Source organism: Toxotes jaculatrix, chromosome 15 (assembly GCF_017976425.1).
Source record: "Toxotes jaculatrix isolate fToxJac2 chromosome 15, fToxJac2.pri, whole genome shotgun sequence".
NCBI lineage: Eukaryota > Metazoa > Chordata > Actinopteri > Toxotidae > Toxotes > Toxotes jaculatrix.
Window position 1 is genome coordinate 19,942,963 of NC_054408.1, and position 14,304 is coordinate 19,957,266.

Genomic DNA, 14,304 nt, shown 5'->3' on the forward strand with positions numbered 1-14,304 from the left:
CTATGACGTTTTTTATGACATTTTGAGGTCAAAAAAAATGTTGACTTTTTTTTCCCGAAAAAAACGCCTTACTATACTATGACGTTTTTTATGACATTTTGAGGTCAAAAAAAATTGGGACTTTTTTTGCCCGAAAAAAACGCCTTACTATACTATGACGTTTTTTATGACATTTTGAGGTCAAAAAAAATTTTGACTTTTTTTGCCTGAAAAAAACGCCTTACTATACTATGACGTTTTTTCTGACATTTTGAGGTCAAAAAAAATTTTGACTTTTTTTGCCCGAAAAAAACGCCTTACTATACTATGACGTTTTTTATGACATTTTGAGGTAAAAAAAAATTGGGACTTTTTTTTCCCGAAAAAAACGCCTTACTATACTATGACGTTTTTTATGACATTTTGAGGTAAAAAAAAATGTTGACTTTTTTTGCCCGAAAAAAAACGCCTTACTATACTATGACGTTTTTTATGACATTTTGAGGTCAAAAAAAATGTTGACTTTTTTTTCCCGAAAAAAACGCCTTACTATACTATGACGTTTTTTATGACATTTTGAGGTCAAAAAAAATTGGGACTTTTTTTGCCTGAAAAAAACGCCTTACTATACTATGACGTTTTTTCTGACATTTTGAGGTCAAAAAAAATGTTGACTTTTTTTGCCCGAAAAAAACGCCTTACTATACTATGACGTTTTTTATGACATTTTGAGGTAAAAAAAAATGTTGACTTTTTTTGCCCGAAAAAAAAAACGCCTTACTATACTATGACGTTTTTTATGACATTTTGAGGTCAAAAAAAATGTTGACTTTTTTTGCCCGAAAAAAACGCCTTACTATACTATGACGTTTTTTCTGACATTTTGAGGTAAAAAAAAATGTTGACTTTTTTTGCCCGAAAAAAACGCCTTACTATACTATGACGTTTTTTATGACATTTTGAGGTCAAAAAAAATTGGGACTTTTTTTGCCCGAAAAAAACGCCTTACTATACTATGACGTTTTTTATGACATTTTGAGGTCAAAAAAAATTGGGACTTTTTTTGCCCAAAAAAAACGCCTTACTATACTATGACGTTTTTTATGACATTTTGAGGTCAAAAAAAATTGGGACTTTTTTTGCCCGAAAAAAAACGCCTTACTATACTATGACGGTTTTTATGACATTTTGAGGTCAAAAAAAATGTTGACTTTTTTATGACATTTTGAGGTAAAAAAAAATTTGGACTTTTGTTGGCCGATTTTGACGCCTTACTATACTATGACATTTTTTATGACATTTTGAGGTAAAAAAAAATGTTGACTTTTTTTGGCCTATTTTGACGCCTTACTATACTATGACGTTTTTTATGACATTTTGAGGTCAAAATAAATTTTGAATTTTTTTGCCCGAAAAAAAACGCCTTACTATACTATGACGTTTTTTTTATGACATTTTGAGGTCAAAAAAAATTTTTACTTTTTTTGGCCGATTTTGACGCCTTACTATACTATGACGTTTTTTATGACATTTTGAGGTCAAAAAAATTTTTGACTTTTTTTGGCCGATTTTGACGCTTTACTATACTATGACGTTTTTTATGACATTTTGAGGTCAAAAAAAATTTTGACTTTTTTTGGCCGATTTTGATGCCTTACTATACTATGACATTTTTGGGCACATTTTGAGGTCATACTAAAGTATGACTTTTTTTGGCCGATTTTGATGCCTTACTATACTATGACGTTTTTTATGACATTTTGAGGTCAAAAAAAAGTTTGAAGTTTTTTGGCCGATTTTGACGCCTTACTATACTATGACGTTTTTATGACATTTTGAGGACAAAAATTTTTTTGACTTTTTTTGGCCAATTTTGACGCCTTACTATACTATGACGTTTCTTATGACTTTTTGAGGTCATACTAAAGTATGACTTTTTTTGGCCGATTTTGACGCATTACTATAGTATGACGTTTTTTATGACATTTTGAGGTCATACTAAAGTATGACTTTTTTTTGCAGATTTTGAAGCCTTACTATACTATACTATATATATATGATGTTTTTTTATGACATTTTGAGGCCATAGTAAAGTATGATTTTTTTTGACCAATTTTGAAGCCTTCGTATTCTATGACCTTTTTTATTAGGGCCCAAGCATGAAATTCATGCAAAGCCCTGTTGTAACCAAAGGGATTATTATTACTCTTCTCCTCTGTTATTTTTCTCCCGTTGCTTTGTTGGCTAATTTGACCCTATGAACGTACTAAAAAACTCACCAAGCTTTGCCCAAAATTTTCCCCCGACAAACGTTCTTTTTTGACACTTTCCGTTCGACCGAGTGCAGCCAAACAGCTCTGTAGCGCCCCCTAGAGTTTTAAAATATTCCAAGTTAGACCCAGAGATTTAAAATTTTGTACACAGACGCATCACGTCCATAGGAGAAAAAAAGTCTTTTGGAGGAAAGGTTTACGATGTACAAGAAGTCCGCCATTTTGGAAAAATTCTGCCATTCCGCCTTTCGCATAGCTTGTAGTTTAACGAACTCGTCCTAGGAGAATGGTCCAATCATGCTGAAAATTGTTTATAGAGAAATAGTTTTCTCTTAAGGCCTTCATGACTAAAAGTTGTGAAAAGCTTTGTATGGGTTACACGGGCTTGCTGTGGTGCCGCCACTAAATTGACCTTTCGCCAACACACCGGAAATGGATGTATTTGTGCCTGTATCTCCCACATACTTCATCCAATGTGGATCAAACTTTACAGTCATGTTTATCAAGTGATTCAGAACAGATTGATGTACTGATATCATGATACACAAATAATGCCAACTATTGGGAATTGGAAATGTGTGTATTTTTCGTGTAGGAAATACATACATTCTACATAGATGTGTTAACATGGAGTTGTCATGACAAGCTGTGTAGATTTAGGATTTTGTGTGGATCTTACATCATCAATCTATTAGCAGGGCACTGCAGGGAATTGAACCCCACCCTAGTGTACTAGGTGTACCATAACCAGTGCCTTTTGCTTTTTGAAGTGATGTAAAGGTAAAGCAAAACCTATATTTCAGCAGCATTTCTTAAATATTGTGTTATCAACATATCTATTTAGAATGAGATATGGCATTCGTGGAAATGCTGTTGTAATGTAGGAAAGAAAACCTTACTTTGAACAATGTATATGACATATATGTAGGTATTACTGCTATAGAATCAAAGCATGGATTTATGACATGTAATCTATTACATGTAATCTATCTAGCTTTTCATATATATTTATATATATGTATATATAATGCTTATAACCAAGGGCATCCTGGTATTCTTGTATGTGCCTGAAAATAACACCATTGAAATGTCTACACAAACTCTAAACAGCGACTCCCGCGGCTCGCAAGGGGTGCGAGGGCCCACCCATCGCTGCTTGCAGCTTTAATTATTATTATATTTGTATATATATATATATATATATATATATATATATATATATATATATATATATACTAAGAAAAAAACTGTGACAATGTGAACTTACAATAACCTGTCAAAATTAACTAAGATGATCTGAAATAAGCACCAGTTTACTTTGTTTTTTAAGGTATTTTGAATAGAACATATATATATATATATATATATATATATATATATATATATATATATATATATATATATAAAATATGATTAGTGAGACTTAGCAGCATGGGATGTCTCAGTTAAAGTATTTTTTGCTTTCCTCATTACATCTGTTCACATCTAAATAAATACAAAGAATTAAATGATTGATAATTAACACATATTTAATATAAAGAAAACTAATCATGTTAAATTTGAGAGAGAGTTAAATTGGACAACAAACATCTTCCTCTCACAAACAAAAATGCTGACTCCCCAGAAGCCTTGCACCCAGCACTCATCACCATGGTGACCCAGTGTGTTGGCACTTTAATAGCTGTGAAACTCTAGTTAAACAGCTCACCTGCTTTTCTCATTATGGCTCCTCCTCACAAGAGCACGCTTTTAGCCTCTGAGCTAATAACTCAGATCAGAGAGTGTGCAAAGAAAAATGTGGTGTCGTCTTTACAATGTGTCCCAGGGGCCTGCAATCAAGGGCCCTGAACGGTGGGGGGCCACGCATTTGAAGCCTTCTCAGATGAGCACTGAAACATTGGATAATTTCCTCCTTGAATTAGAACCGCAGCCCTCACGGTGGCTGGAGTAAACACACTGCTTAGGCAGAGATAGTGTCAGTTTTTCAGGCTCTCTGAGGTGTTAGCAGTGTGAGCTAAGAGGGCTGTCACAGTCAACTGTGAAATGATACTGTTTCATACAGTTTATCAATACAGATGAAGGGTGAAAAGACAATGTGCTGAAATGAATTCTCGTATGGGTTTAGGCCACACAGTGAAGAGTTATTGTCCTGTAGCTTCAGGATAAAGTAACAGTTCAGTCTTCAGCTGAGCGGAGGATGTCATTGGTGACACAGGTGACACTGAGGCAGTGACAGTGGACTGTAAATGCCACCCCTGTGTTGACATCCGGTGAGCTTCACCCTGCCTGTCCTAGCCCAATCAGCAGAGCAAACAACACTACTGTTTGCCCAGTCTTTCCTCCCCCACACCGCCTGAGCTCAGTCTAACCTCCCTGTAGCCAAGTCTAATCGGGCCACCTGGCCAGCACATCGCACTGTGAACCAGGCCCGGCCATCACGCTAACCTTGGCACCAGGGTCACAAGTGCAGCACTAATTACGCTACATTATTTGTGCAAGAGGCTGCCCCATCAGCACCCGAGTGCACAGGCCCTCTGTCATTTGTTCAGCAAATTTACTCTGACCCTATCAAAAAGACCTGCCCTCCCTCCCCTCCTCCTGTTTGGCCTGGTTAAAGTTCCGATTCTGGAAGTAGTACACGCATAATGAATATAATTGTGTTGCAGCCAACATAATTGCTTTGGCAACACTGTTTTTTGTAACTGTCAAGTCAATGAAGTGCATTTGAGTTGAGTATGGGTTGAATTTAAGGTTTGCTGCTTTGTGCTGAGAGCTCTCTCATATTGGACAAAACTGATGAACAGCATGCCGCACTCCCCACAACTAATCCATCTGTGTAGACATATATAAATATGTAGCTCAGGTGGCGGAGCAGGTCGGCTATTAATCATAGTGGTAGGCGGTATGAGTGTACCGTGTACGTGTCCTTGAGCTGGACACTGAACTCCAAGTTGATCTCATTGTGTGTGTATACATGGGGGGAAAAGCTATGAAATTCATGTAGTACACTACAATACACACTTTGAAAATTTCTTGTGCTTATATTTTTCAGCTTCAATTTGACCAACAATCAGGGTAGCTTACCTAACAGATACAGCATGTGCCTGAAATGGACACGGTACTGTATATCATGATGTCTTTTCTCCACACACACATCTCCCATAGGGTGCAAAGCCTAGAAGAGCTGCACTTCAAAGCTTGGCTTGTACATTGGATGGCCATAACTCTACAGGGCAGCAAGGCAGAGTCAGGTATTGAGCATACAGGTTTTGGGGGGTGGTGATGGTGCGCCTTTTGGAGGGGTTATTCTGCCCTATTTCCCCTTCCACCTCCAGATATCAAAGCAAACTCTGACAGTGGGGGTCTCTGGCATCCCGGGCCCCTTTCCACACAGGAGACAAAGCATTGAGCAGCGAGTCTGCATCGTATTAAACAAAGCCTAAATGCTTCAAGCTGTTACACACTCCCCAATGAAACCTTTATGAAAGGGCCCCTAATGCGATTTCAGAAACACCTTGTCATCAGCCCCGGGGCAGCAGACTGGAGAGGTGTGGATATATGAATGAATGGGCTCTCGGCGTTAGTAAGAGTTACTGAAGAATGACTCTATGAATGTGGGTACATATAGTTTTATAGCCCAATATGTACCTCTCACTGATATTGCCTGTTGTTTCATTCACTGTCGAGGCCTCTGCTAAACACAGGCCCTTATTAAAACCACTGCATGTGACTGATATTGTTAAATGCCAGTGTTGTTTTTCATATAAACGAAAGCCTGTGGCTGTGCCCTCTGCGTCATGACAACAGATGAAGAATTTGAATAACATCTAATTTTCTTAGCAAGAAAGAAAACAAAGCTTAATTAAGTTCTGAATGATACAATTTTTCTTTTGAAGTTACATAATCAATTGCGTTTTTAAATAGGCTGCAATGTTTTTCCTACATATCTTGCATCATTTCGACACTGAATGTTCTTCTGAAACACTGACTTGTGAGTCACATTTTCACAACTTACTGGAAAAGAAGCAAAAAGACATTAGTGTTTTTCTTGAGGAATCCGCCCACCTCCTGGTGAAAACCAGGGTTTTTGTTAGAAACAACAAACAGAAAAACAAGGGTTTTTTTTTTTTTGATAGTATAAACATGTAAATGTACCATTATTAGCCACTGTGTAAAGATAAGAATTTACTGGTTATATTAGAAAATCAATATATTTTTCCTGAAAAAGAAAGTAATTTTGCTCCTGTGCTCTTACAAAAACAGAACACAATCAGGTGTCCTTTGCCCTGTTGGGCAGAAGTACAGATACATAAATTGCTGCTCTGATGCAAACAGTGGGCTACAAGTAGCTTTAAAAGTGATTGCACTGCTGGTAATAGAAACTGTATTGTGTGCAATGAGAACCAGCTGGGCCTTTCCTCTGCTGAACATCTTTGGCTCATCTTGAATCACTTTCTGACACACACACACACACACACACACACACACACACACACACACACACACACACGCACACACACACACACATACAAAGATACAAGTGAATGTATGAAAAGGCTGTAGATACACTGATGCACACAATAATCAGGTGATAATGTATACTGTACGCATGTTAAAGCACATACACAGGCAGACACATGCATATGCTTGCACACAGGCCATGGCTTTAGATCCTCTCGCCAAGATCATTTGGGGTGAGCCTCACAAGTGTTTGTGGGGGCTGAAGTCAAAGGTAACCGATCCTGGCAGGCACATGGACAGTAAAATTCCACTCATCACAGCCTCTAACAAATCATCTCTTCCATAACTTCCCTCACACGTCCATAACCCTCTCTGTCAGATCAAAGACTTCTGTGAATCATCACGCATCCATACATTTGGCCTCTTTCCTCTGTTTTCATCTGTATCCTTCCTTTTTTTTTTTCCTTCCAAACTGTTTTTTGTCTCTCAACACCTCTCAGCCTCACTTCTTGTCTCACGACCAGTCATTTCTGTTTACGAGGCTGATGTGAAGGCAGAACGCCGTGCATGAGACAAGGATGCGCTTTCACTGATGTGACAGCAGAGAGGATCTGGGCTTATTAAGGCCATGCCCTCGAACCATGTGGAGCTGGTTTTAAAGGTGTCAGACAAGACAGAGGTACGTCATCTTGCTCTGCTGAATTACAGCTTGAGCTCATCTTTGATCTGAGAGGCAGACCATCCCTCGCTCTCTCTCTCCCCCTCTGTCTCACTTCTTTTTGCCACCTTTGCCTTTCTTCTTCTCTTCCATCACCTCTCTCGGGTTCAAGCGAAAGCCACAGAGACCAAAAATTCTTCCCAACTCCAATGAGCAACGGGTGAGATATACATGAATCATTTACCAACATCCATGGGGGATTAAAGAGTGCTTATGGATGTCACGATCTATATTTCTACAACACATTTTCTCAGACCTTGCCGAAGTCTGAATGATCAGATCAGGATAATGATCTAATATCTCATTAGTGAAATTCTATTTAAATGGGAAAATCTCACATTTTCAATAGGTTTTAGACCCAAAATATAATTGAATAAAAAAAAACAGTGTATACAATAAAGCCTGAACGCATTTTAGATTGTAAATTTAAAGCTTTTTTCCATTTTTATTTCCACATTATTCACACGCTGTGTTTGACAGTTGAACATGATGAAATTTAAGTCAGTTTGAGATTGGGGGCAAGTGGTTGTCCTCATCCTTCACCACTTGCCTTTTTGAATTGGTCTTTGCTTACTGTTGCCCACAGCATATGCAGTGAATGGAAAAATGCTGGCTGGGGGCCCCATCTCGCTCTTTTTCTTCTTGTGAAGTGTGTGAATGTGAAGCCTACCTCACAGACGCTGTGCAGGATCAGCCTCTTACTCGGCAAGTCTCCCCTGCATGTAGGCCTCCTGCAACTGAACCAGGGAGCAGAAGGTTAGAGGGCATAATCAGGCAAAGGGTGTGTCATTGTGTGTCTGTGTGTGTGTGTGTGTGTGTGTGTGTGTGTGTATGCTCCTGCATGTGCATGTTCTTTTTTCATGCAATGCACTTGCACATATTTGAGCGTTACTTTCATAATTACACATGTGAAACATTACCTTCTTTTGTAAAGAGTTTGTATGAACTAGACCATTAAAATGGAGCCACACTTCGACCTATGCTTAGGAATGCCAGGGCCTGAGTCAAGAGCTGTGGCACTGAGTCAAAGTAGTATGACAGTCACCATTACCACAGGAGCCCAAAACACAAAGCAGACCAGGTTTCCTGTAGGCCAACGGAGCTTTCAAGGGAAAACCAGGATGTGTCCCAATACCAAGTGAGCACTCGTGGGTTTAAACTATGTTGTGCAACTTTCAGGAGGTACTCGGTTCCACCCCATTTACAGCGAGCAGTCTCCCCGGACATGTAAAACACACATAACATGGGCACATGCACTCAAGATACTGTTGTTTGATTATTTTCAGATACTCGTGGTGAACTAAAGCGTATTCTAAAGTGTAAATTAGCAAAATTGCTTCCTAATAAGAGGCAATTATTCAGTACAATTTGATTAATGATAGAGTCACATTAACAGTTGAAACCTTGTTTCCTTAATAAGTTCAGGAACCTCATCCAGTGTTATGTTTTGTGAGGGTAGTCTTCATTACAAAAAAAGGTAAAAGACAAGTGCTCTCATTCATTAATCTTCCTTGAGAAATCTTGTCTTAAATGGATTATTTCAATATTGTGGAACAAATGTTTAATAAATAAAACATAATAAAGTTAGATTTTATTCAAGGAGAATTTTGCAAGTAAGATTAAGTATCTCACCTCACCTCAGATTTTTTTTTTTCACATTTCTTTCTTTTCACATAAAAATAAAATGACTAGTTATGTGATTTTTATTTTGTAGTTTATGTGAGTTAAAGAACAGCGGCGGCTATGGCTTGAAAAACACACACACACACACACACACACACACACACACACACACACACACACACACACACACACACACACACACAATATATATATATATATATAGCCACAGAAATCTCCAGAGGTCAGTCAGCTGATTTGGACAAACTCTGCATTCTGGCAGTGGATAAACTCAGCTCCATAATATGAGCCACCTGTGCGCCGCTCTGTGCAGGGAAAACATGACATGACAGATGAAGAAGTGGACCGCTGACAAAACGCATGGAGAAACCGTCCGCTGGAGGTATCCGCAGAAACCGGAGAGCTCCTCGGTTAGTTTAAGCCTCCTTCCTGTTTGACTTCCACATTATAGGAACTGTGAGGACGTACAGACTTGATTCGATTAAAGATCAAGCGGATAGATTTCTTCCAGCCCGATGAATTTGTGCGTAAATCGCTCTCCACAGAGCACGTACTCGACACTGGAGTGAAAATACAGTATTTACTGTACATGGATGGTTTGTCTGGATAAGAAAGGCCTTACAGAGAGTGAACGGACTGTAGCAACACAGCCTTAACACTCCAAGACCAAATGGATTTTATACAGCAGTTAACTTGGTAGTTTTATTGAGCCGCAAGGCTCAGACTGATGTTTTACTTTAATTCAAATCCCACAGTCCTCTGTTTCAGAGACATTGTTTGGATAAGGAAATAATGTTGTTAAAGTTTTAATATAAGCTCACAAACTACATATGCAGATTTATCAAGAATTAATTCAAGATAAATGTATGCATTCACACAAATGCTTAAGAAAGTAAGAAATGCTAAAGAAAATATTTTAGGCGCATTTTTATAATAATCAATTTCATGGATTCATTAATAATTTGATTAAATTTGATTGATTTAAGTATCTCAGTAAAAAGAAATTCTATTGAAAAGTGTAATTCCCTGTCACTGGAGGAAATGGTCTTGTTTGATGGGACTAAACTTGCACAAAAGGAAAAACCAAACAAAAGAACAATTTTCCGTTGCTTCTGACTGTAAATAAGCGCCTCGTTTCAGTCATATCCCAGACACATGAAACCATGACCGGTCCCTCCTGCTTATTAGCGGACCAAGGCGCACACTAGCTCCCCCTCCGCCATCGAAACCCCACCCCCTTCCACCCTCAAAACTATTTAGCATCTGAAACTGGGATAAAGTTTCCAAAAAAATTTAAGGAAAAAACTTCCTGCGAGAGGAGAAGCGTGCCAACCTCCGGTTTGAGCCCAGTGTCTCCTAAAGCAAGAAGCGCAGAGAGCGAGACATTTTGAAATTGTTCCCCTCATCTTTGCGGATATCTATACAAATTTGTAACCACGGCTTCAAAGGTGGACAACGTTTTTTCCTCTCTATCCCTGCATTTCTTCAAGAAAGAAATGGAAGAGGGCTCCAGTTCTCCGGTCTCCCCTGTGGATAGTCTAGTGACCAGCGAGGAGGAGCTGGACAGACAGCAGAAACGCTTCGCGAGGAAGAGGAGACACAGTAAAAAGTCCAGCGAGGACAGCAGCGGCAGCAGCCCGGGTTCGGTGAAACGGGGGAAAAAACCAAGTCCTAGCAGCACTCAGTCGTACGAGGAGCTGCAGAACCAGCGGGTCCTGGCCAACGTCCGGGAGAGGCAACGGACTCAGTCTCTGAACGAGGCCTTTGCGTCTTTGCGCAAAATTATCCCCACGCTCCCCTCGGACAAACTGAGCAAGATACAGACGCTGAAGCTCGCCTCCAGATACATTGATTTTCTCTGTCAGGTGCTGCAGAGTGACGAGATGGACAGCAAGATGTCCAGCTGCAGCTACGTAGCGCACGAAAGACTCAGTTACGCGTTCTCCGTGTGGAGGATGGAGGGCGCTTGGTCTATGTCAGCATCTCACTAGCAGCCAGAGACCTTCACTTACTATGCCAAAGCGGTGGGTACCACAAGACTGAAGCACAGGGAAACTTACTATTATTAGCATCTGTAAAAGATGTAGTAGAAGAAATCGGGTGTAATAATTGGATTGGACAAGTGGTGAATAAATAATAGCTTCACAAGACAATCACTGATATAAAAACCAGTAAACAATGAACAGCAGGCAGACATGTGAGGCCTTTCGACAGATTACGATTTGTGAATTTTACCCACAAACTCCTGCGCTTTTCTGCATTGATTTTCTGTAAAATGTGATGAGTTGTGCGGTGGAGATTTGGCCACGTGTCTTGGATTTGGAGGGTGCCGTTTGAAGCCTGTTGCCGTATTTTGATGCAGATAAAACATATTCAAATGACAGAGCATGACAGAGCTGTGCGCTAACATTCAAATCCATGTGTTTAAAAGCGTGCCCGAGCCGTGCGCGCTTGTTATTTGTACGCCAAGATTTCACACCGAGGCCTCAGCATCTTGTCAGCGCCCGACAGCGCGTCCGCATCTGGATGCTGCTTGGTGACAACTGATCCATCAGATTACTTGTTGGTACTTTCAAGATCCCACAGGGGTCCAGTCAGACCTAAAGGCCCAAGTCCAGTTCAGGATGTGGCAAAAGTGGAACGTTGTATTTATTTGGAGAAAGGGATTAGGTGGAGGGAAGTAGGTGAATTAAAACAAATAATAGTTTTGGAACATTTTCACATGCCAGGCCAGATGAAGAATATGCCTCTTCTGTTTCTGTCTGTTCTATTTTTGACCAGAAAGGCATTAAATTAGCCGGTTGTGAGTTTTACAGTTAGTCCTTAAGTCGGTCGTTCTTTACAGTATTTTTTATAACGAGGAGGGTGAAAAAAAAGTTCTGGGCCGCACCAAAACGCAGCTGTAGTGCCACCACGGGTAATTTATATCCACAATAGAGTGCTTTCCTGTGTGGAGACCGCAGGAATGGGCAGCTCGGCTGGACATGAAAGTTCAAGCCAGTGCAAGACAATAAAAACGGAGGCCCGTATTAACAGGCAGTTAGGATTTGGTCACGTTATTTTGCAGATTTGCAGCCTGGTTTGTTCGTGTCTAGAAGGCTCCATGATACAATGTAACCCCCTAAACAATACTTAAAGCAAACAAAACAAAGGACCTGACAACTGAGAGTAAACTTTTTTTTAAACTTGTGATTTGAGAAAACTGAACTCGACTTTGCAATTTAGAAGCAGAGAGAAAAACAATCATGAAAGAAACGTCAAACAACATTTGTCACTGTCCTCTAAATCATGACACTGACCAAATTCTAACATGAGGAAACACCCAAGAAATACTTGTCCTCATAGTTTGAGCTTGTTTGAAATAAAACATTTGACAAATGCCACAAAAAAAGAAAAGAAAAGAAAAGAGAGAGAGAGAGAACTGAGGCCCCAGACACACAGATTTAAGAAAGTAAAGGTACAGGTAGTGTAATATGAGCTGTTTATTTGGGGCTATTCTTATAAGCTGGCCTGAGTAAAGAGCACGAAGTAGGTGATACCAAATAACACTTTTCAGTTAAAATAACCAGAAGCAGGGTTTGTTTAGTTCTCATGGGCCTGGCTTGTAGTTTGCAGACCGCCCGGTCGTAACTGCTCATCAGCGAGGCTTTGTTGTCTTATAAACAAATCCTGGTGCTGCGGGGGGAGGAATAAGCCTCGTTATTATAGTGATTTGTGTAAATACAGTAAATTTAAAGGTGTTTCTTTTTTTTTCCCTCCAAGTATCCTGGGTTTAAATTGACCCCCATAACCTCCAATATCAAAGCACTGAAAAGTGTCGTTTAGTCTTTCTTCCAGCCTTAGAAACCTTATCCTTATCTCTGCCTGCCCTCTGATAATTCGTGACATACACAGATATGAAACACTCTGCCCTCTAAGAATAAACAGCATTCAGTGAAAATCAAAATTCAGCCGGTGACATTATTCATAAATATAAACAAGGGCCTTTCAAAATAAATGTGACAAATCGTCAGCTCAGTGACCCTGATGTATTTCAGTAATAACGTTTGGTCTAATGCTGCTGTGAGGAAATAGACTTGATTGTTTTAAGCTTGTCCACATTTTCACAGCGCAATGAAAAGCGTGAATTTACTCAGGTGCTTCAAACTAAAAGCCAGGAAAAAAAGAAGAAGAAAAACAAAGAGCATTTTGAGTGTGTTTCACTGCTGCTACAGGATTTCATTCAAATACAAAACGTTCCTGCTTTTCTGTTGCCATATGGTTTTACTCAGCTCAGTGGCTAATAATTGATTCATTAATGACTTCCCACATGCTAAGCGAGCCAGTGAATGTTAAAAAAAAAAAAAAGCCGATGTAAATGTGGTGCCCTCACAAACAAGCCAGAAACAAAAGCCTGTGCATTTCTGTGCGTATGTCCATAATCTCCTCAGTGACGTTTTCTCTATTTTTTCCCTTTCTATCCATTACAGACTGTTTACTTCTACAAAGTATGAAGATCAAAGGTATTATTGCAGAACCCATCGACCTCAGAGGCATGGCGGAGAGACGTAATGTGACCCACAACTACAAAGTGTTGGGGAGCGTGTGTGTGGATGCAGATTCATCACACTGACTGTTTCTGACTGTCCGGAGCTGTTTGTGGCAGAGAGGGAGGAAAGAAGTCAGAGCGTCCTGCGACGTGTGTAGGCCAGAAGAATTTCAGCAAAGCCATCCCTTAATCGTCTTTAGAAGGAGATATATTTTGTTTTCTTTATTTTGTTTTTTTTTTCCAAAGACTTTAAACAAAACTATAAATATATATAAAATGAATGCATATTGTACATACCTGTGTAAGTACGCCTATAGCTTGTAAAGGGACCAATGCAATTTAGAGTCATTCCTGCATGGATTTATTTCACCGACTTTCTTTAGCAAGTCTCAAAAAAAAAAAAAAAAAAAAAAAAGTCCGTCCAATGTACATTTTGTTTGTTGTTGTTGTTTTTTTTTTGCTTATTTATTAAAACATATTTTTGAACAAAATATGCTTCTTTTTTAATTTTATTTTAAGCCATAATATAATATCGTGTAGTTCAGCTGAATAAATTCTAATAAAAGCAGTCGAAGTCATGTAAGTTTCTGCTGGACTTCCATCCACCATCCACTAAATGAAAAGTAAGTAATTTAGAGCAACGTAAAAACAACACGCCTTCTTATTCGGGTTCCCCCTGATGGCTGCTAGATTAAGAAAGAAAG

General features: G+C 39.2%; 1 protein-coding gene across 1 annotated transcript; it reads left to right on the plus strand.

Moving 5' to 3' along the window:
• Window positions 1–10,364: 10,364 nt before the first annotated feature.
• twist2 (twist-related protein 2) lies at window positions 10,365–13,854 on the plus strand. The gene is made up of 2 exons (XM_041058040.1): window positions 10,365–11,096; window positions 13,542–13,854. The coding sequence occupies exon 1, from the start codon at window positions 10,569–10,571 to the stop codon at window positions 11,061–11,063; it is 495 nt and encodes a 164-aa protein (XP_040913974.1). The 5' UTR covers window positions 10,365–10,568; the 3' UTR covers window positions 11,064–11,096; window positions 13,542–13,854.
• Window positions 13,855–14,304: the final 450 nt, after the last annotated feature.